General features: G+C 35.7%; 5 protein-coding genes and 1 pseudogene across 6 annotated transcripts; 2 read left to right on the plus strand and 4 right to left on the minus strand.

Annotated features, from left to right (window-relative positions):
- Window positions 1-144: 144 nt before the first annotated feature.
- LOC133683132 (UPF0481 protein At3g47200-like) lies at window positions 145-1914 on the minus strand. Its single transcript, XM_062106665.1, has 2 exons — window positions 1257-1914; window positions 145-1174 (listed from the first exon to the last, which is right to left on the minus strand). The coding sequence occupies exons 1-2, from the start codon at window positions 1824-1826 to the stop codon at window positions 359-361; spliced, it is 1386 nt and encodes a 461-aa protein (XP_061962649.1). The 5' UTR covers window positions 1827-1914; the 3' UTR covers window positions 145-358.
- Window positions 1915-3819: 1905 nt separating this feature from the next.
- LOC133685518 (UPF0481 protein At3g47200-like) lies at window positions 3820-5620 on the minus strand. The gene is made up of 2 exons (XM_062106908.1): window positions 4895-5620; window positions 3820-4814 (listed from the first exon to the last, which is right to left on the minus strand). The coding sequence occupies exons 1-2, from the start codon at window positions 5465-5467 to the stop codon at window positions 3945-3947; spliced, it is 1443 nt and encodes a 480-aa protein (XP_061962892.1). The 5' UTR covers window positions 5468-5620; the 3' UTR covers window positions 3820-3944.
- A 4439-nt stretch (window positions 5621-10059) lies between these two features.
- LOC133682262 (L10-interacting MYB domain-containing protein-like) lies at window positions 10060-11138 on the plus strand (annotated as a pseudogene).
- Window positions 11139-12733: 1595 nt separating this feature from the next.
- On the plus strand, window positions 12734-14309 carry LOC133682271 (protein ALP1-like). Its single transcript, XM_062105557.1, has 4 exons — window positions 12734-13014; window positions 13171-13423; window positions 13527-13758; window positions 13858-14309. The coding sequence occupies exons 1-4, from the start codon at window positions 12734-12736 to the stop codon at window positions 14307-14309; spliced, it is 1218 nt and encodes a 405-aa protein (XP_061961541.1).
- Window positions 14310-17107: 2798 nt separating this feature from the next.
- LOC133681035 (large ribosomal subunit protein eL21z/eL21y) lies at window positions 17108-17966 on the minus strand. The gene is made up of 2 exons (XM_062104121.1): window positions 17678-17966; window positions 17108-17587 (listed from the first exon to the last, which is right to left on the minus strand). The coding sequence occupies exons 1-2, from the start codon at window positions 17912-17914 to the stop codon at window positions 17330-17332; spliced, it is 495 nt and encodes a 164-aa protein (XP_061960105.1). The 5' UTR covers window positions 17915-17966; the 3' UTR covers window positions 17108-17329.
- A 2797-nt stretch (window positions 17967-20763) lies between these two features.
- On the minus strand, window positions 20764-23443 carry LOC133680408 (xyloglucan endotransglucosylase protein 34-like). 2 transcript variants are annotated; one of them, XM_062103348.1, is made up of 5 exons: window positions 23284-23443; window positions 22967-23157; window positions 22724-22824; window positions 22387-22580; window positions 20764-21484 (listed from the first exon to the last, which is right to left on the minus strand). In XM_062103348.1, exons 2-5 carry the CDS (start codon window positions 23151-23153, stop codon window positions 21085-21087), a joined length of 882 nt encoding a protein of 293 aa, XP_061959332.1. In that variant the 5' UTR covers window positions 23154-23157; window positions 23284-23443; the 3' UTR covers window positions 20764-21084. The 2 variants fall into 2 exon arrangements, with proteins under 2 accessions (XP_061959332.1, XP_061959324.1); XM_062103340.1 differs by lacking the exon at window positions 23284-23443 and having other exon boundaries at window positions 22967-23165.
- Between the last annotated feature and the right edge of the window lie 391 nt (window positions 23444-23834).

Genomic DNA, 23834 nt, shown 5'->3' on the forward strand with positions numbered 1-23834 from the left:
AGCCTTTCTTGAGTGGGAAACAGGAATGCATCTCTTAGAACAATAGCAGAGAATCATCAGATTCTAGCACATCACAGTGCACATTATATATAGCTGACACGAGATCAGTCCTCTTGCAAAAACGACAAGCACTGTTTTATTAGTGAAACCAAGCAGTGGCTCAATTATAGCCCCAATAAAAGGTTCCTCGGAGCTTGGCATGAAATTACAACAAAATGTCAGATTATATAAAGATGACAAAAGCACGCTGCCAAAACCCAGAAGATGGAGCATACGTTTCCGGGATACCAGCAGCAACAGGAGAGTAGGTTGATCCCAAAGTGCTAGAAACTGGGAAACCGATTGAACACAATGGCAATCAACGGCCATGCAAATTTAGGTAGAGCGTACGAGGAAAAGTGGGAGGAGGAATAGGGGGTGGTGACGAAACCATAGGAGAGGGTGATTGAGATCCTTCTTCATAAAATTCTATTAGACTATATACCGTCTGCGCAATTGTGAGCGCAAAAAGGATGAGTGCAGCAACAAGAGATAGAATGGCCCATGGATTTCTGAAATACGTTTCTATAAGATTGGCGCGCCAGGCATTCCAAGGCTCCTTGCAGTAGGCATTGACCTGCCTGTTCACCAATTCTAGGCTGCTGTCCGGGTCCAATGCAATGTCCTTGGAAAGAGAGTTGAACAGTTTAGCAACAGCTTTGTCACTTCCAATAGCGTTCTGGATGATCCCTCTTGAGTGCAGGAGAGCAACATCCCTCTCATTGTCGATGATGTTGTCCATGAAGAAGACATAAGATGTGACCTCGTTTCCTGCACCGACATGGAAGCGCTCAAAGGCCATCAAATTCAAAAATAGCGTCTCAGTTACATCATCCACCACGATGACAGGGAGCTCAAGGACCCCATGGTGGAAGGAAATTTCTTTCAGGCTTCTAGTTTTACTTTTCTTGAACTGGATTCCAGTTTCATTGATCTCTGTTGCAGATCGGACAATATCATCGACATCTTTATGCAGTCCACCCCATACTCTGCGGTGACGCCTTTTCCTGTTGGCGTCTTCCCGAAGTAGGCTCTTCCTGTATAAATCCAATACATGCAAGCATTTACCCCACGTTGAGACACTCGCGTTGGGGTGACAAAAGGTGAGTACGAGCTTGTTGACGAACTCTTCATTCTGCGTAAAAGTAAAAAATTTATGGTGAACAATATAAACAAGAGATGCCGTGATTTTGTAATTCAAATAATAGGATATATACCTTTTCGCCATCGCTTTCAGTAGCAACCAGCTTGTATAGAACAAGCATTGGTAACTGATTTTCAACAATCAACATGTCACGCCTGATAAATGGGGCCACATAGACCCTCCCATGAGTGCTAAAAACTGGATCATCAGCAGCATAGTCATTCGATGGTTGAATAGCAAGGCGCATAGTTTCCAGCATGAAACAGCCATCAAGAACCATCAGTTGCAGAAATTTGCCCGTATCATCATTCCATGATTTATCAAGCTGATCGTACGAATCCTTTAAATCCTGCACCACTTCATTTAAAGATAGGAGAAATAGCTCTAGAGATTTTCCTGATCTCTTTAGAAAATAATAAAGAGCTCGGTGTTTGTGCTCCTCCATTGGCTTTAGCTGATCGTCGTAGGAATGGTAAGGCCCAATGGACACTGTTTGGGGCCTGTAGGCTGCTCTGTTCAGGGCTGTGACAGATGCAGGTACCTTGTAGATTGATCTTTTGTTCCATAGGATATTCTGCATCGAAGCATCCGCCTTATTCTGAAGTTCCTCTGTAACATCAATCAGCAATTGCATTTGCTCCATTTAATCTTCAAGTTGCTAAACAGTTTTGATCACAGTGATTAAAAGAAGGAATGCAAAATACGTGCTTGATTTATCACGCCATATCTATTAAAAGAAGGAATTGCAAGACTATTCTTTCAAGCATCCAAGCTTAGTTTATCTGTCTTCATTGCTTCCCAGACAAGGAAATATTGATTCTCAGTAAGTGCTGTTGTAATTAAGACACTCACGTTGCCGCAAGTTCATAAAATCTGTTTAATATCTTAATTTTAAGTTAATGAAATTGAAATAAATAAACATTAATTGAAAATGAATTTTAAGAAGTAGGCTTAAATTTAAGATTTAAAGAGCATAGAAAAACCCTTTTGATAAAAGAAGGCATAAAATTGCTTTCAGTAGTTAATGGCGGTCTGAAATCTAATGAGCTAGGATTCCCACAGAAAAACCCCTGTAAAGGCTACTATACAAGGTTCCATCTCTGCTACCTTCACTCGAAAAGAGATGACATGAACATTCTTTCTTGTAAATCGCAAAAGCTGATTCATGAGAACATGTATGGAATCAATACTGTCGCCCTTCCTAGAGAGAATATATATCTTTAAACCCACACAAGAAATTTAATCAACAAGGAAATGGGGAGAGAGACAAACACAGGGGGCCTAGCAGCCAGTTTCACAGCGAGGAGCTTGCAATAAAATGTATCCACGTATAGTTTATTCAGTCTTCATTGCTTCGCGGACAAGAAAATTGATTCTCAGTGTAACTTCTCATTTCTGATGTAGCTTGGCTTGTACATACTGACAGCTCTAAGCAGTGGAATGATGATCTAATAAAAAAAAAGAGAAAGATTCGATAACAAAAGAATGCTCAAGCAATCTATGTAATTATCATCATTTTGGGGTTATTCAGACTTTAATAATAATTGTTTTTTATTTAAAAATATATTAAAATAATATTTTTTAATTTTTTATAAATTATTTTTTATAACAACATATCAATGTAATTTAAAAATATAAAACATTTTATTTTAAACAAAAAAAATTTGAATTATTTTAAAATATTATTTGGAACGCAATCCCAAACAACCCTTGATATAATTAATTTAATTTTGTTATTATTATTTAACATTATTGTAATTTTAAACATTAATATTTTTTTAAAACTTATCAAAAAATCATGATCAATTTTGAAGAAGGAATAGACAAAATCAATAAAAAAGTTAATATAATTAAATTAAAAGATTATAAATTATCAATTTTTTTTTATCTAGATCATTTTTTTCTATATGTTAATCTACAGTTAGTGTAGATGTTTTTTATTTTATTTTAAAATAAGAGTATTTTTCCAGTGTTATTGTCATGAGGTTTTTTAAAATTATCCATCTTAGATCATTCAATTATCAAGCCTTAATTATTATCATAAAACTTGTCAATGAATTATTATTTTTTTGTAAGTTTGCATGAAGAATCGTTATTTTTTTAATTACAACAACTATTATTTCTGTATTGATTTTGAAAAAAAAAAGAGTTAAAATATTAGAAATTAATAAAAATAACCATTAATTATCTTTGAAAACCAACAAAAAATAAAAGAAAACAAAAACTATAAATCCTTATTATTTAGAACCTTTTTTTTCTATTGAATGTGTTAATCTATTTTGAGTAATTTTTTTAATATAAATTATATCATCTTAGATTATCAATTATCAATTATCAAACCTCTACTATTGTTAAAACACTTGAAAATTAATCATTAAGTGCGTTGTATAATGGGAGCTTTGAGATCATAAATTCGTTTTCATATTTACGAGACAGTCAATATTATTAACTGAAGATATATGCATTATTATGGCTGATGTTATTGTTCTCATGTATGCCAAGAAAACATAATTGCTGTTCGGCAAACTGGCCTGTCGCTGTTTCAGATAAGGAATTTGTGTTTAAGATAACTTAATTAGTAGAGCTGCAGCTAAATTATACCAATCAGACTTCTATTATTTTTTTGAGAAGGAATCTATTTAAAACATTGATAGATAATTCTTAGACTGAGAAAAACAAGGAACTCGATTACTTCCAGGATCTAGAGAAAACACAAAAAGACCCTTGACTCTTAAAAAATAATTACTCAAGACACTGAAAATTACAAATTACTTCGAACACATCTACATCTGTGGTGCCGGTGTGATGGTCTTGGGGGATGCATAGGAGGAGTGAGAGGAGGCGGAGTTGGGGTTGGAAGGGGAGGGGGTGCGGCGAAACCCATAGGAGGAGAGGGTGATGTCGAGTGATTTGATTTGTAGTAAGGTATTATAGAATATACAGTTTGAGCACCAGTGAGGGCAAAGAGGATGAGTGCAGCAATAACACACAAAATGGCCCATGGATGTCTGAAATAGGTGTGAATGAGATTGGCACGGCACTCATTCCATGGCATCTTGCAGAAGGAATTGACCTGCATGTGCACACCTTCAAGGCTGCTGTTTGGGAGAAACGCAATGTCCCTGGAGAGAGAGTTGAACAGTTGAGGAGTTGCCATGTGACTTCCAATAGCATTCTGGATGATTCCTCTTGAGCGTAGGAGGGCAAAGTCCCTCTCATTACGAATGATGTTGTCCATGAAGGAGACATAAGATGTTACCTCATTGCCTGCACCAACGTGGAGGCGCTCAAAGGCAATCAAATTCAGGAAGGTTGCCTCGGTGGCACCATCCACCACAATGACAGGAAGCTCAAGTACCCCTCCATGGAATGAGATGCCTCTCAGGCTCTTGGTTTTTCCTTTCTTGAACTGAATTCCAGCATCAGTAATCCCTGTCGCTGATCGGAAAATATCATTGACAACATTAAGAAGACCCCACTTTACCCTGGGGCGACGCATTTTCCAGGCGGGATCTTCCAGAATCAGGCTCTTCCTGTACAAATCCAATACATGCAAGCTTTTATCCAGCTTTGAGACGGGTGCGTTGGGGTAGCAGAAATTGAGCACGAGCTCGTTGACAAACTCTTCGTCCTGTGCGAAAGTAGAAGTTTTCATACTGACAAATTGTAAAAAGGACCACCAGTACAATATCAAACAAAAGATGAATGTACCTGTGCTCCGTCACTTTCAAGAGCAACCAGCTTGTAAAGAACAAGCATTGGCAGTTGATTTTCAAGCAAAAACATATCACGCCGGATAGATGGTGCAATGTAGAGCCTCCCGTGGCTGCTAAAAATGGGATCATTGGCAGCATAGCCATCCAATGAATGTGTAGCAAGACGTATAATTTCCAACATGAAACAACCGTCAAGAATCATCAGTCGCAGAAATTTTTTCTTGTCATCTTTCCATGACTCACCAAGCATATCATATGAGTCTTTTAAAACCTGGATTTCTTCATTTAAAGATTCAACGACCTCTTGTAGACGTCTTCCAGATCTAATTAAATAATATCTGAGCGCTCGTTGCTTGTGCTCCTCCATTGGCTTCAGATGATCTTCACCATGATGGTACGGACCAAAGGAGACTGTCTGAGGCATGTAGGCAGTCCTGTTGAGGGCCGTAACAGAGGCAGGTATTTTGTAGATTGAACGTTTGTCCCAGAGAACATTCTGCAGAGAAGTATCTGCCAAGTTATGAAGTTCTTCTGTAAATTGAATGAGCTCCTGGTTTTCGTCCTCCATTGCTTCAAATTGCTCAAATTGCAGTTTTTAGCACAGATGACAAGAAGTGATGCAAGGCGTTCTCATTTCCGTCCTCTTATATATTCCAAGAGGTAAATATATCGCGAGCATCCAATTTCTTGTCGACTTCATTTCTTCACAAACACAAAAAAAAAAAAAGTAGCATAGAATCCTTCGATTAGATAAGGGCATTGTTTAAACTAAAGAGATATGGTTCCAATTTAATTCCAACTGCCATGTGAAAAACGCCTTGTGACCAGTAGCCCCACCTCTTCTACCTTAACTGAAATACATTCCTTTCTTCGAATAGGTGAATGCTCCAGTATTAAGTATTAAGCAACTCATTTGGTTTAGTGACTCAACGGTTATAAGTTTGAATCTCGTCATTTTAATTTTATTTGATAAAAATTAAATACAAAGTAGTATGGACATGTAAAAATTTCAAGCCTAAAAGATTTTTACTTGAGAGGGTATGTTAGAAAATTATATAATTATATCTTGAATCCTCACCTAATAACTTAAACTTTTAAATTAAAATAATTTTTTTATAATTTTTTGGTTACACAAAAAGTTAAAAACCTAGAAGCAATAGAGATAAATTATTTAAAAAAAAAAACAAAACAACTTATGTTTTATCCATTTTAGATTCCCTATAATGTATATTTAGTAGTCAGTTCAAGCAGGTGTGCATAATTTATGAAACATGTAGAGGAGTTTGTGCACATAGAAGGAATTCAAAGGGAACATAAATTTGTATAAATCAGTAGTAGTACCAAGCACAACTTTATCATTTGGTAACATAAGTGATGGATCAACATGTTTTCTATATATTATTTTTGTGTAAAATCCATGTTCTAAAAAAGACCAAACACAAGGTGAAGACTTAATACCTTTAGGCTTAGCTATGCACTGAACCTAAGTACATGCGGGTCTAAAAAACTATCAGACTCAACGTCCTTAGATTCAGTTACACATTGAGTCTAAGTACATGCGAGTATAGAAAACTGTCAGACACAACATCCCTAAGCTCAACATTTGGTGGAGTCCAGATAGATGTAAAATTGAAAATCTTTATAGGCTTCATATTAGGTCGCAAGATTATTTTATAATCCTTAACATGAAATATTAAGGACCTAGGATAGTCTTTTCTCTACACTCCTAGGCATACAAAAGTCTATCTTGTTCAAATCATCATTAATATTGATTAAGGTTTATTCCCATCAATATTAATGTTGCATATATAATAATATATAAAACCTCATATGGATCCTTTGTATTTCCATTAAAATTAATGTCGAAGTAAGAGTTATTTTTATCAACATTAATGTTATGTAAGAGATATTTTTTTCTCGTTTGTGTTTTCAAGAGGAAATGACTCTCCACTCAATTAACAAAATAAAAAGTTTTGGGTCTATAAATATCCTATGAACTATCTAGATAATAAGGTTGAGATCTTTTCTATCTTATAGGTGTATTTATATTCTTAAAACATCATGCATAAATAAGAACAAAATCTTATGTTCTTGAATTAAAAGCTTATTCCTTTATTTATTGCAATCTCTTATAAAAAGTTATTGACTTTACCGTCGGAGGGTCCCTAAATCCCACCAAACATGACTGTTTTTACTAGTGTCAAGATTTTTATCACTAATTATCAATTTCTTCAAACTTTGAAGGCAGGGATTATGGAAGTGAGCATTTGACCATCCTTTATCCAAACATTCAAGATTCTCATTCTCGAACATAGTGGATTTTAGGACATCATTAATTGGTGCTGTTTGTGAGAAACTGATAAAAAAGTCATCGATTGTTTTTTCAAAATTAGTTTATCGACATCCCTAATTACCATAAAAAATAAATAATTAAGTCACTCATGGAATGAGACGTGACATAGATCTCGCTACAGCTGTTGGTACATCTTCTATATCACAACTTCAATAACTCTTCAATAAGGATTAGAAAAGGCTATGCAATAATTTGATTGCTCTATGTTGGAGTATGATTTTAGCTCATTCATTCCTTGATTAACCTCTTTTGACTTTTTCTAAGGTTGTTGTCTCTCTTAGAAGAGTTATCTCATTTGGGAGACCTCGAAGATAAATTTTCTTTAAAGAAACAATAAGGACCATTGAGTAATACACTTGCCATGTCCACTCGAATATAATTCTCCTTGGCCTATTTCACTTTAAATAAGCTTTTGTTCGGTAGATCATATAGTATTTTCTATAAAGCTCTTCCCTTTACTCCACTTATCAAGGCTTTAAAATCCATAGGCTCGATTAATTTTTCGACCTTGGGCATTTTCTTATTAAACTTCTTAAGGTATGCTTGTGTGGACTCGTCATCTATTCGAGTGACTCTAAAAAGTAAAGTTTGATGGAACTTTTTTTAGCTGGGATACTTGTGTTGAACCGCGTCACTAGCTTGGTATAAAGGTCATCAAAGCTTGTAATAGAGTCTGACTCCAAATTATTATACCATGCACATACTAATCCCCTAAAGGTTATGAGGAGGATCTTTCACATAACATGACTATCTTGGATGGCCAATTCCAACCTACTTCATACATTTTGCACATGTTTTTTTAGGTCTACAAGATTGTCATGGTTATCCAAGTTCTTCTTAGTAGAAATATAACCATTAGGTATACATGTACGTAACACTCATTTTGATAAGGAAGAGTTTTAAATTTGATGGGGGAGTGTCGACATTTTCATGCATATACTCTTCTGCAAGCTGCTTTCCACTACTATGTCTATAGGTTTCTGGCATGGAACAACGAGATCGATAGCTAGCCTCCATCTTGCGATGGGCAAATAGGTGTCTAAAATACTCATTATATGTATGAGCATTATGACGACGTTAACACTCTTTGGAAGGGCTTTGTGACCAATGAGACTAAAAACCCTCATCCTTTCATTCTACTCATACTCCTCTAGGTAGTGTAACTATTTACAAACCCCAAATGTAACCTGTTGATATGGAGGTGTAAATGAGGGTGTTGTCACAGGTGTTAAGACTTTCTGAGGTGGTAAAGTATGATTTGGCCTTTGAGTTGGCAATATAGTTTAGGTGAGGAGTTGCACTTGGTTGACAAACTATTGAAGGGTTGGCTAGGCAGAAGTGTATTTTGTGGCAGGAAGGTATGTTACATATTCTATTTAAGGAGTGTCTTGATTGTTTACCATTGATGATTATTAGGGATATCAATAAACTTGTAGAGCAGTTAATGCCTTTTTGATAGTTCTCCACCGCAGTACTAATTGATGATGTCTCAGAATTTGATATGATAAAAAATAAGGTTATTTGATGTTTGCAAAGGATTAATCATATGCTCATATCAATATTTCTCTCTTAATAGCCTTAGGAGTTTATAATTAATGGTAAGAGTCCTAACACCTACAAAACAATCCATTTTGATGGGATTTAGAGACCCTATGATGATGAAGTAAATGACTTTTAAATAAAGGATTTTGATAAATCTAATAAAAAGTTTTAAATTCCAAGAAAAAAGGTGTTTATTATTATTTTGGTATGATAAATGCTATAATAATTAAGATATGAATGTTGAGAGTAGAAATTTATGAACCTTTTATTTGGATGGTTCAGGGAGTACTTATAATCTCTGAACCTTGTCGTTTTGATGGAGTAGAGGGGTTGGATTCATTTTATCATGATGACATCAATGAGAGATAAAAATTCCTTACATATTATTAATGAGAGATAAATATCCTCTGTAGATCATTAATAAGATAAGAATATGGTAGGCCCTTAAGAGACATTTTATATACCTATAGATGTAGGAAGATGATTTTTTCTAACATGAATAGTTTATGTTAGCAATTTTTTAAAAAATAAATAAGGCCTTATGCTCCTAACATGGATCTATAACAACCTTCATATCAATGTGGTTTGACGTGTAGCCAAGCATAGGGAAGATAAGTCTGGTAGCTCGACAAACCCTTATTTTCTTGGGCTTCGCGTGTGGCTAAATCCAAGTATATTGGGTTTGACAGTTCGTCAAACCCTCGTTTACTTGGGCTTAACATATGGTCAAACCTAAGTATGTTGGGTTTGAAACCTTGTCAGACTCACGTTGACTTGGGCTCAATACGTGGCTGAACCCAAGTATATTGAGCTTGAAAACTCACTAGACCCGCATTCACTTGGGCTTTATATATGGTCAAACTCAAGTATGTTAGGACTGCAGTTCGCCAAGCCAACATTCATTTGGGCTCGGCACGTGGTCGAACCCAAGTTGGGTTTGATAGCTTGTCAAACTCATGTTCACTTGGGTTATCATCTTGTTATGGTTTTAAGATTTTTCATTGAGTAAAAAATAATGAATCATCACCAATACTATACCTTTTTTCCCTTTTTTTTAGCTTGTTATGGCTTGTTGAAACATTAATGGAAATAAACCTAGCAATTATAGTGTTAAGCTGATTATGTTAAGTCTATGTTTTCAATTTGCATTTTGTATTTCAGGTTGCGATTTATTAATTAAGATAGATTATGTATTCCATGTCCTTTACATCGCCTCTAAGAAATTAACCTGTTAATTATATATGAGACACATTTTAACCGAGAACATGGATGATTTTCAATCACAAGATAAGGCTTGTTGGACTAGAGAGATGTTGCACGCTTTTTGTGACATATGTATTAAAGCAATTGAGCAAGGTATGCGACCCAACACACATTTCGACAAAGCTGGGTGGAAATATATTATGAATTGCGTTAAGGATCAAACTGGCCATGCATTAACGAAAGCACAATTAAAGAATAAGTGGGACGGAATTAAAAAAGATTGGAGAATATGGAAAAAGTTGATTTCCAAAACAGGAGTAGGCTGGAGTGCTGAACTGGGAACAATTGCGGCTCCTGATGAATGGTGGAAAGCTAAAAACCAGATCTGTTTTGTTTAGTATGTTTAGAGCTGTAATAAATTGTTTGATTGCATGCTTTTACATCATTTTTTATGTATTTTTTTCTTCATTGTCCCTTTGTTGTAGGAGATACGCGGAGCAAGAAAGTTTAGGCATGTTGGCATCGATCCAACATTGTGTTGTAAATATGATATCATGTTTACAAACACTGTTACTGCCGGTCAGTATGCTTGGGCTCCATCACAGGGTCTGAATTCTGATGAAGATGGTGTCGGTTAAAGGCAAACTAACGCAGTAAATGAGGACCCTCATCTTCAGGAAGGTAGTGGAGATTCTGAGGAGGATAGTCTACCAAATTTTTTTGCCGATGTCAATAATATGGTGGCTGGTGTCAATTTTTCCAACAGCACAAGCAATCCCACTGGTAGTAGTGGGAAGAGAAAAGGTGTGCAACAAAGTTCCCAACACAATTTGAAAAAAAAAGGGCTGCCGGAAGGGGATCGCATTTGTTGTTGCGATTAGATAAGTTAGTTGATAGTGTGTCTACCAAGAGTAAATGCACGTCAACTGTTTTGGATAAAAAAGGATGTAGCATAGAAGAGGTGATGCAAGAGTTTCACTCCATTGAGGAAGTGGTGTTCGGCAGTGAGTTGTATTGTTTTGCAACTGAGTTTTTCATGGTTAGAAGTAGGAGGGAAATGTGGGCAGCAATGGGTGATATGGACTGAAAATTTCAATGGCTGAAATTAATGTTCGATCGAAGGGCAACCTACAGACCTTGAAGTAAGTTTACATTTGATTTAGGGAAAAATAACAGTTATGTATGTTATTTTGTGTTACATGTTGCAGCAATTAAATTTTGTTGTGTGTCATATGTTTCGGTAATTATTGCATGCATTTCATATCTCAAGTGTTTTTGAATGTTTAGCACACTTCTAATGTTTGATTTGTATTCCAATGAGCCGTTAACATGTTGTATGGTTATGTGTTTTCTCACAGTTAAAAGTCCACAAAAAGGTTGGGTGCATGAGGTGTTGCTGCGACTGTAGAATTGCCAAATGGTTGATGCAAACGGTTATGCCTTTGCTGTTTTTTTCCGGGTTTCTTAACTTGTAACGTATCATATGTTGAGCACTTCATTTGTATTTGTAGTTGTCAGCTCATTGGTTATGTTTGAGATGTTTTTAACAGCTATTGTTGTAACTTTTACAAGCTGTAATTGTAGGTTTCATGTTGACTTCTATAGACTAGTTTGAATGGCTGGAACACTTTGTGTTCAGTTTGCTTTTTCAGCCTTGAATTTCATATTGTCACTTGACGAATTTCATGGTTTTTTATGAGTTGAATGACAGCTGATTGGTTGAATGTTAGTTGACTTGAATTGCTGTTACAGCCTTGAATTATTGTTCCTTACTTGAATGTTTGATTGTGGGTTGAATGAGAGTTGCTCGGTTGAATGGTTGGTCATGGTACAAATACTAGTTTGCTGATGGGTATGGCAGTAAATATATGTTGGTTTGTGCTGAGTGTGTGTTTCTATTTAAGATGCATTATCATTCCAAAGCATTTTCATTGGCTGGCCACAAATTTTGCAAGCATTCCCACGTGTATTGAGGGCTATTTTCAGGAGGTTTTGTTGCTGTTTTTACACTGCAACGTCAACTTCATTGACTTTAGAAGGTTAGTTATTGATTTTAGGGTTGTTTTTTAGTTAATACAGCTTTATCTTTATGTTTTGTTATCAATTTTAGATGGTAAATCTGATAGGGCTGCTATTATTGTCAATAAAGCTAGTTTATTTTTTGTTTTTTCCCTATTTATACAGCAGTCCTTTATTTTTAGTTTTTTTCCTCATGAAACCATAATGGCCTGCCACCATATATTTCAAGCATGCCAACGTGTATAAACATTGTTTTGAAGGTTGAATTTAAGTTTGTGCTGTAAAATATTGAATGCGTTACTTATAAGTAAAATGTGTGTGATTCGTTGGGGTTGCTTCAATTTAAATGTTTTTTGCTTAAATTAATTTTGCCGTTAAATAAGTTCGATTATTAGGCATTGCTGCAATGAAGATGTTTTGGGATAAGTTAATGTCACCATTAATGTTTAAAATAATGTAAAAAAATTACGCTGTGAAAACTGTTATGTTACCGTTACGTTGCAGGTTGAAAATTACAATTATTGTTTTGTTGAAAAATATTGAATGAGTTACGTATAAGTTAAAGATGTTCGATATTTAGCGCTTCATCAAGCATAAATGTTTTGTGTTAAGATCGCTATTAACGACACAACAAATCAAAAAATATTATTCAATGAACATGTATTATTTACCGATACTCTGCAGGTTGGAAATTGATATTAAGTTGTGTTTGTAGATATGGATTCGAATTGGTTTACTGCACTTTTTGATGACCATTATGAAAATGTTATGAATAATGTTGGTCGATATGTGTCGGATGGGTTTGCTGGTACAAGTTCAGTAAGTGGTGTTGGAGGTAGTGTCGGTGATAGTTATGGGAACTATAACAGTGAGGTTCAGGACAACGACCTAAATCAACAGGATGACAATGACGGTGGCGACTTATTCTGGCATAGAGAGTGTGATCGAACTAAATTAGTCATATGCACTGCTGGAGCACTGACGATGTATTACAATACGTACGTTTACAAAGAACAATGTATGAATTCATACAACACTGGCATGTGATGGTTGACGGAAATTTTAAATGGGCATTGGATGCGTTGTGTGAACATGTTTCGGATGGATGCGGACACATTGAAGAGTTTGGCTTTAGAGTTGGAAACGATGTACAGGTTAAAACCGTCTAGACGGATGAGTGTTATTGAGAAAGTAGGCATGTTTCTCTACACTTTAGCTCTAGGTGCTTCAAATAGGGAGGTGCAGGAGCGTTTTCATCATTCAGGTGAAACAATTTCCAGAAATTTCAAAGAGGTTCTTCGTTCTGTGTGCTTGCTAGCAGCTGATTTCATCAGACTAGTAGATCCGAAATTCACAACAACACCATTGGAAATTGAAATGAATCCAAGATACATGCCATATTTCAAGGTAAGCAATACTCTGTACAAGTAGTTAAATATTTCAAAAGGTTACAATGAAATATTTAAGTGTAATTAAATTGTCTTCGGCAACAAATTTTTTGTTTTTGTAGAATTGCATTGGAGCGATTGATGGAACACATGTACGTGCATGTGTTTCACAAGAAATTCAAATACCATTTATTGGTAGAAACGGTATACCGACGCAAAATATAATGGCAGCATGTAGCTTTAACATGCAATTTACATTTGTTTGGGCTGGGTGGGAAGGTAGTGCTCACAATACAAGAATATTTTATGAGGCGATTGGAAATACAAACATACAATTTCCGCGGCCACCGGAAGGTATTAACCCGAAAAAAAATATGGTTGTTGTTCAGCTGGTCTAATTTCTTTTTCTATGAAGTATTTTGTAAGCGTTAAACAATTAGTACATTTATGCAGGGAAGTATTATCTCGTTGATTCGGGATATCCGAATGAATACGGTTACTTGGGTCCATATAGAGGGGAGAGATATCATCTTCCAGAATTTCATCGACGAGGACAACCGCGAAGTCGGGAGGAACTATTCAACCGAGTCCATTCATCATTACGATGTGTTATCGAATGTACATTTGGAGTTTGGAAGAAAAGATGGCGAATCTTGCAAACCATGCCTGAGTTTCCTTACAAATCACAGGTTAAAATTGTTGTCGCATCAATGGCGCTGCACAACTATATTCGACGGAAGTCAGGCCAAGATGTTGCATTCAACAAGTTTGATAGCCATCCTGATTTCGTTCCTCCAGATACTTTTCCCGATGTCGTTCCACAATCACAAACAACTGGACACCAGAGTGCGTCGCGTATGGATTATATTCGTGATGGTATTACAAATAGTTTGATGGGGCAATAATGTTTAATTGTAATAACAAATCACGCTTTTATTATTTTGCTGGTATATATGTGGACAAAATATTTTATTTTCTCTTAACACAAAGAATTATTTTATTTATGTCATTTTTCGTCATTTTGTGTACCAAAGCAACCGCAACCACAGGTTTAACCAAACATGTTTTTAACAACAATAAAGTCAAATCACACTTTTAACCAAACACTTAAATTATATACACAAACCACAGAAAAAATACTTTTTAAAAAAATCACTTTTTTCCAACCATAACCACAACAGTAACAAGAATACCAAACACATTTTGAATCTGAAATCACAGTGTTGTGCTTCTAGCCTCGCTCTCCCTTCTAGGATGATTTCGTACATGGTGGAAAATCCTGGCGCTACCTTCTCGCTATTTTTATTTTTTTAGCACCCAGGCTAGGGAAGTCTGACCTAGACCGGTAATTAAGCCCACGCGTCCCAGTATATAGATATTTCTTAACTTGAGCTATTTATTTATTTGTGTGTGTATAAAATCACAAAGTTAAAGATAATATCGGGATTGGAATAAACATAATTAAAGCTTACAGTTTTTTTACTTCAGTTTTATCAATTTAAATTTATTTATTTAATAAATACTTATAAGAAAATTCTATTTTAGTCTTAATAAATAGTATAAATATTATCTATTAATTATAATCTTCAGAAAAACTAAATAATATCACGTTATAGATAGAAAGGATAAATGTTAGAAATCTTTTACTTATTTTTTTTAAAATCAGTTTCAAAATCACAAATAAAAAAAATTAAATTTCATTACTTTTTCACAATATTTTTTTCTGTATGGAAATCTAAAAAAAAAAATTGAGATGGAAACCATTTTCTTACTCAAGGTTTTTAACCCCAAGATTTTTTCTTTGTTAAGAGTAATTCTACTAGAATTAAAATGTCAATATGCTATCTAATATTTTTTAAATAGACGTCAACGAACTCAAAATACTAAAATTTTACTATAATAATTTAGGACAGAGGAGGGCTCCTTTAAACCTTTTATCCATATTTATTTTAATCACTATAAAATTAAGTTAAATATATGTCAAAAGCGAACCCGCAGCAATGCAAGGGCCATAGGCCCATATGCTTGTGCTTCTCTATAATGACAATGACATGTACCAGATTCATTCTTGTTTAGCACTATGCTACAGATTTAAGCACAAATATTTATTATTATTATTATTATTATTATTATTATTATTATTAAACCCATCTAATGGGCTAATCTTAAAATATTCTGATTGTCTAGAAAAGCTGATTCATTTAATTGACTTGCCAGTTGCCAATCTAAAAACGACTAATTTGATTAATAAAAAATTTCAAAAAAAACTAAAATTATAAAAATTCAAAAAAAATCCAACCAAACTTCTTATTTATATCAAAACTTGGCCAGTCTAGAGGTACCAATAAAATAAATACAATGATGAAATTAAAAAAATAAAAACAATAAAAAAAATTAATTAGATATGATACATCAAATTTAATAGAACTAAAAACAACTCCGTTTAAAAAAAAATTAAAAAAAAAAGGATAAGATTGAAAGATAAAAACAGAAGGGGTTGGATTGAAGAGAGAGATGGAGAGAGAGAGAGAGATGTTTCCAAGAATTTTAGCCGTATCAGGTAAAAAAAGCAATTTCTCGACAACACATAATTTTCTGAAAGGCACGTTATATCAGTCCACTCATATCCTAGCCTTGATCAATGTACCTAAAATCCTTGATCTTGAGAATCAGAACGTATGTTCTGCCCTCACTGATCATTATCGCAGTACGCCTTCAAACTTTCTCATAACATGCCACATGTAAGGAAACAAGTCCCTTGTGATGAAGATGCAATGTTATTGTCACATGTTTCTCTTGTTCTGCTGCGAAAACACATTATTGTTATGCAGACACTTTTCATGCATTTACAACTCAGAAAAATCTCAGGTTGACGCCAATTTTACTATATGAGAAACGAATCAAATGTAAAACATAAAAAGATGAGGGTTATGAAAAAAGTTTCGTCATTAAAATCCACATCTCATGACGTAACCAAACAAATAATACAGATAGCATCGATTTCCCATAACAAATAGGGTACACAGTTAATAAATCAAGCAGTAGTGCAGTAGCTGGACCCCTGATCAAGGAAGAGAGTTTAGGATTTGCCACGGAAATGTTGGGATTCATCGTTTTATTCACTGGAATACTGAGAGTCAATGATGGAGTGTTAATTTTGGAGGACGAATAGGAGGAGGAGGTGTCAGAAAAACCAAGAAGGCTAAGCATCAACAAATTCAGGGCAAGACTTGAAAAGTGTAGATAATTTACATTTCCAGTAATCAGTGACATAAATACACCTGAAAGTAGAGCCTCTATGTTGGTAACCGAGGTTCAAAGCTCAATGGATGGCAAACACAAAGAAAAAGAAATGGTCTTTAAGGAAGATGAAAATCCAAAATGGTATCAAAACAAACCTCAAACTCACGAACAGCAATCACAACAAACCTCCATCCAAAGACATTGAGGACATTCTCAAACAAAGCATATAAGCGTACAATATTTTCAAATCTATCGTAAGCAATAACAAGCACAACGACCCACAGAAGCCATTCAACTACATGTCCAAACTAATTCCTCAACAAGCCACTAAGAATGGCAAACCAATTGCTACACCCTAATGCATCATTTGCCCTAGCAAACACTCACAGCAGCAGAAACAGGAACATTTCAGATGTGCCAGCAGCATAGAAAATGCAAATTCATTAAAAGAAAATCAGACTGAAACCCCCAAATTAATCTATTCAGATTGATACGTAGTCAATTTCATCAGAACCAAAGGAAAGACAAACATATCTCACACGAAAGGATAATGCTAAATAATAGAGTCTACTTTGTATGAAGCTAAATTACACATAACAAAAGTACAAGTTCATCCACGTCTCACAAAACACGAGAAATTCTTGATAACAGTGAAAGCATAGGAAATCATAAATAAGAAAAATCAATAACCACCCTTGAGATCATTGACCACATCATAAGGAATAGGAGTGACAGTTTCAAGAGTAGCACCCTCCAGCATAAATCCAGGCTTAGGTCCTTGAGGCTGCCTCTTAGTGCTAATCTTTTCACCACAAGCTTTGGCCTCAGCCTTCAACTCATCATTCTTCTTCTTTCTCAACTTAAACTCCTCCCTGCACCTCGACGGCTGCACATGCTCCACCCTAACATGAATTTTCTTCCCAATAATCCTATTCCCAACCTGCAAAAGTTTTGACATATAGTATTCCAAAATCATAAATGAAAAATGAAAAACTACATAAAAATTTAATTATATAGATAGATCTCGTGCCTGCTTGTTGATGACAACACCAATAGCGCGCTTGGTGACATTCCAGACGCGACCGGTGCGGCCATGGTAGAACTTGTGGGGCATGCCTTTGTGAACAGCGCCGTTTACCTTGACGTCGACATAGTCGCCTACCTTGTATGTTCTGAGATAAGTGGAGAGGGGGATGTAACCCTTCTTCCTGAAGGGACGAGCGAAGAGATCTCTGGTCCTTGATCGCACACCGTGTCCAGCCGGCATCCTTGCTGCTGCTGCTAATATCACTACAAAGGGAGAAGTTAGCTGCTTACATTTTCTGGCTTTTATATGGTACTCTCATTTTTTGATGCCCTAATTGGCGTCTAGGAATTTTTTTTCCGGCTTTTGGGTTTGTTGGTGGGCCTATTGTTTAATCTGAAGATGATGGACCTCTTGTGCTGGCCCATATCACTATTTCACAATTAATCCCAGTTTCGAATTACTTGTAAATGTGGGCTGTGGTGGCCCGTCCTTAGATTTTAATCTTTAGGTTTGGGCTTTGAGCCCTCTATGTAACTAAAAGGGAGGAAAGTAATAACTTGGAGCTCATTGCTCTTTTATTTTTATTTTTTAAGGAACTTCTTCTATTGATCAAGTATTGCCAGTGATCAGATTCATGAATCAAAAGTTTAAATATTTTTAATTGTGATCAGCTGACCTTCAGCCCTTTTGTTATTTTTGATCCATTGCAAATGTATTCATCGTTTCAAAGTTAATGAAAAGCTTAGCATTCTATTCTTAAAAAAGGTAGAGCAGAACCCGAAGGACTAGAGAAACAATTTATATGTAGCATAGCTGTCCGTCGGGGATCGAGCCGTGAGGCAAGAATATGAAGTCAAGAGCATTATTGTGTTTGATAATCACATAATCTCATATGAAACATTCGAGGTTACGATAATAATAGTCAAGTATATATTTGTTATATTTAGATGAGAATATACTTAAAATAGATTATATGAATGACCTAGTGGATATATTTGTGGACGAACATGATAAGTTTAAGCCTAAAAAGAGATCTTATCGCTCCATACAAGAATGATAGCTCAAAAGAACCATAATTTTTTATCTAATTGTTGGATCGCGCTTAAATTTTTACAGATTTGTTTGAGGTTGTTTTCCCTATTATAGCCACCATGTCACTATGTAGGCCATCAAATCTTTAAATATTTCTGAATTTCCTGCTTCTTTTAGTTTTCCTACTTATTTTCTTTGTAATTTTGGATTTTTATTTTCGTTTTCTAGTTAAGGTAGGGTTTCTAACATATTTAAGGATTTGTAAAAATCCTAAAAGAGGACTTCAGTATTGTTATTTTAAAGAGAATAAACTTGTGAATTTGGGTTTCATATATGCATCCCTTTTCACTAATCAAGATTTTGTGTTCTTTGTTTGATGTTGTATTTAACTTCTGTTTGCATTAGTTAGTATTAGAACCCAACGATCTTAGGTTTATTGCTTGTTGTGTGTTGCAATCCTGTTGAAGAAATTTTTTTTTCTTGTTGTGTGCCACTAGCAAACCATAATGGGAAGAGGTCAAGGAGTAAGGTGTGACAAAGAAGGGGATAAAAAGCCCCTTTCAAGATAAAAACATTTAGGAGCTTGTCATCAAATATATGTAAAGGCAAATTGTAGAACTCACTTGTGGGCTGAAGAATAGTGACCTATGAGATCAAGAGCAATATGACCAGGACTAGGAAAGTGAGCCCAGTTTCCTGGCTAATACTGATAACCATGAGTAGATTCAGAGGAGACCACCTCTTCAACAAGAAGAGAATAGGACTAGGGAATTTGGTTTTTGTATCAAAATTTCTGAGTTTTCAGGAACTTTATAAGTAGAAGAATTTATAAACTAGTTGAATGAGATTGAGAGTATTTTTTTAATACAAGAATACACTTGACTAAAAGCGATTGAAGTTGATTGCAATCAAACTAAAATGTAGGGCATTTACTTGGTGGGAGTAGTTGGAAAAAACTTGAGAGATACAAGGGAAAGATATAATTAATGATTGGGATAATACGAAGAAGAAGATGAGAGAATACTTTTTTTTCTTTTGGCTACTCTCAAACTCTGTATCAGAGACTCCACATGCTAAAACAAGAGTGTAAATTTGTTAATGATTACACAAATAAGTTTTACCAGCTAGTTTCTAAGATCATCTTGCAAAACCAAAGGAGCAACTTAATGGTGAGGTATATTGGTGGCCTACGTCAATCTATTTCAGGATGTATCTTCAATCCTTATGGACAATTTCTGGGACATATCATAGCGCTTTAAAGGTGGAGAAGCGATAGACTGTTAGGGCTGCTAGCAGAAATTTTAGGGCAGATTAGAATAATATAAAACCTAGTAGTTATCCAAGGCAGATCACTAACAAGACTAGGCCAAACCAACAAAAATAATGGGCAACAGGTCAAGAAGTGGTTTTGATTGGGGAGAGAAAGTTTGCTTCCATTTTCAAGGGCTTGATTTAATTAATGAAGCATGTAATTAAGAGAGGAGAGAAGGCTAGCATGATGAGAGAAAGTGTCTTGCTTTAATATATAGAGGCATTTTTTTATTTTTTTGTTGATTTTTAAAATTTATTTTGACCAAGGTTGTAAAATGTAATATTAAAAAATCTGATTGCAAAATCAAAAAATAATCAAACCATAAAATATTCGAGGTAATTTACCCATAAAAACACGATGTCGAGTGCCTCTCATCTCAATAGTAGAAGTAAAAATACCATGGGAGCTATAAACTCACTTGTGTCAAATTTTGTATTGAATTTGAGAGAGAAGAAAGTTATCGAATATCGTTGCATAATGACTTCGTTTCATCTGTTTGAGAAATTGTCCAGTAACGTCCAGAGATAATATTTTTCTTTTAGAAAAGATTTACCAGTTTTTTCATTCTCAAATACATAGACAAGTAAGGAATATGCAAATGTGTTTTATGGATGGAGGGCACATTTAACCAGTGATTGAATCAAGCAGGTCAACTTTAAATCCATGCATGTGAACACGTGGAAGTATCATTCATGTCAGAACACCAAACCTTGGACAGCCCATTAACCAAAGGAAACAGGCAAGGTAAAGAATAGCAATTATTTTCATTAACTTCATCAGAAGTAGGGCAAGCCGAGAGTAATAACGAGAACATGTATCCAGTGGATACGTTTTGTAGAGTAATACAAACGGTAAGACTGATGTTTAAAAAATGATAAAACAGTAGTAATCCTTGAGCAGGTGTTGACTGATGATGACAGAAGAGCCATAAATCACGCTCTCAATTATAGGTGTAAAACAGGATGGAAGCAGCTGTGTGGAAATTAAGAGCTAGTGGGGCTTCGTCAATCAACATTAATCCAATCATATAACCAGCATCAACATGCTTGGTCTCCAACATTATATTTTATATGTCTCTGTCTCTCTTGCATTCTGGTGGCAGTGTAGGGTATCTTGATCTATCAGTGCAGTAATTGTAGATGGTGTATTTCTGGCGTACCCATCTGAGCCTCCTGTATTGCAAGGCATCAAGATCCTGGAACTCCTTCTGGTCCCACCATCTGGTACCCTGTGTGGCACAGAATTTCGCTTCCACGGAGGCCTCACACCCATCTATGTGGAAGCTCTTGTAGGAAGCTATAAAGGGTGCCTTGGACCAGTCTGTCTTCTCAAGTCCACCCCTGGTAGCCCAATCATCGGCGTTCCATAGGCTTGAGTATATCTTCATTGGCTGGTTGAAAGGAAATTTCACTCCCAAGTCTTTGCAGTTCTTGAACACTCTGATTGGCACATCATCCACGAAGAACCTGAAGGACACCACTCATATAATTAATCCAGCAGCACATCCAAAAAATTCGTTTTAACCCATTTCTCATATAGAAATGACCACGCACACATGAACGTTGCCAAGAACATGCCACTTGCACTGCAACTTATTAAAATAAACTGCATGTACAAGAAGTTAATTAAATACTATATTATTAAACAAATTGATTGATAAGAGTATTAAATTTTACGGTTGATCAGATTGGATTTTTCATCATGTACACCATGCTTGGCACATGCGTGATTTACTTTATAAGAACAGGATGGCCCAAGTTTATGTTATAAATTGTCCATTTCACATATCAAATTAGAAAGGAGAAAAAAGTGTAGACCAGCTCAAAAGTTATGTCGGGACCGATAGTTGAAAACAAAAATTTCAAGTCAGAAAAGAAACCTACTTTTACCAAATTTCAGCGCAAAGTCCTCCAAGGTTTTATTGATTTGTTTCTTCATTTCATATCTGTGTTTTTTGGCAATAAATTTAGTTGGATGCCAGTTGCACCAATGTGTTAGCTAGAATTCATTTATGTTGCTACATTATTTTTGTTAGGTGTTGAGGATCACTCCATGCCAAGGCCAAACTTTTGGATTTGAAGGACAAAAAAAAGTGTAGTTAGATACCAAACTTGTTCATTCTTTTTCAGGGGACGAAATCTAAAAGATTGATAGACCCACCACCACCCACCATCTATGTTGCAGTCACATGAAACCCTCAAGAGTTTAGCCTATAGCAGAGCTGCTGAAAAGAGAAAGGACCTGTATAGCCCATTCTAACTCATTTGAAAAAGAAATTTAGTCGGTTGAGGAGTGGAGACTTTCTTCTTTTTGTGAGAAGGTTCCTATAAAACTAATGCAGAAAGATATAAAAGGAAAGGATACTTACACTACCAGGTACGAATTCCATAGGACGGAGTAAGAGTGGTATCTTATGGTTGGGTCAAACCAGAGGTAAATCCTCTGTTCTCTGTCTCCCTTGCCTCCTGTGAAAACATTTGTCTGCAAAATGTAAGGCTGGCCAGTCCTGTTTCCTAAGAACTCAAAGTCTATCTCATCATGCTCTGAGTTTTGTGAAGATAGCTGCCAAAGAAACACGCGAACAATAACTTAATGTTAAAACAATGGAATTAGAAGTTGGGAATGATGATAAAGGGAAAGATCTTCTAAAATCCTAAAGAAGTGAGATGAAAATGATCAGTCACGATGTGATGAGAAACGCTTACATAGAAAGCAGTAACTGTTCCAGCTGAATCACCAGGAACCAACTTCATTTGCATACTGAAATGGCCAAATAAGTATGACCCTTTTGATTGGAAACCGGTACCTTCGCAATATCAAACCCCCTAATGTTAGCACGATATACTATGTTTTGATGAAGAAAAACAAGAAATAAAAAGCCAGGAAGCTGTGTTGAAATGCAATAACGATGGATAGCAAAAAAAATGATTGATCTGATTATAATATACCCGTGTATTTATCCAGCTGGAGCTGTATCTCTGAGCCTCCATTGAAGTACTTAATGTGGTCAAAAGCCCATGTAGGAACATAGTTCCTTCCAAAAGGCACATCCACTGGCTTCCTTGGGGCAGCTCCCATTGTCACAGATACCATAAACAGCATGCCAAGAAACAAAGTCCATAGAGAAGCAGCCATATCTCTGCACATTTCAAAAAAAAATGTTAGTTCTTGACACACAATATAAGACCTTAAAGGGACTTAAGAGATGTTAAGCTTGAGAAGAATCAAGATGAAAGCATATTCAAGGTTCTAGAGCTAGCATTACCTGAGCGTAGAAAGCACTCCTGAAGGGGAGCTAATTGGATGAGGAGAATGGAGGAGGAGAGGCCCTTTAAATAGTGGTTATTTCAAAACTAAAATTAAATTATTGAAGGGTATGCGGGGGCGAACTATTTTATTTGATTAAAAAAAACGATAATAATTGGCAGTGGTAATACAGCTAGCTAGTAGCTACCACAACAGCCTATTTTAATTTTTATGTGATAGTGGGTGGAGGAGAAAGGTGCAATTATTTAACTTCTGGCTGTTGAAAATGTGGATGGACTAGGGAGGGCATGCTCGATGACAGGAGAAGAATGTGTTTTGAAAACATTTTGAAAGTTGGAAACGCCGAGACTCGTGTGGTATTTGTTTATTTTTCCTGGGGGGTTGATGGGAAAGGAAAAATATGTGAATTGGAGCACAGCTGACCACTCTTTAAATTTCCTTCTCTCTTTCTTTCTTTCTGCATCTCTCACCTAAGATATCTGGGCCACCTTCACATATTCGGCTTTTGTCCCTGGTTTTTTCTCTTTTCGAGGACTGCACTTTTCTGCT

This window comes from Populus nigra, chromosome 1 (genome assembly GCF_951802175.1).
Source record: "Populus nigra chromosome 1, ddPopNigr1.1, whole genome shotgun sequence".
NCBI classification, from domain to species: Eukaryota; Viridiplantae; Streptophyta; class Magnoliopsida; order Malpighiales; family Salicaceae; genus Populus; species Populus nigra.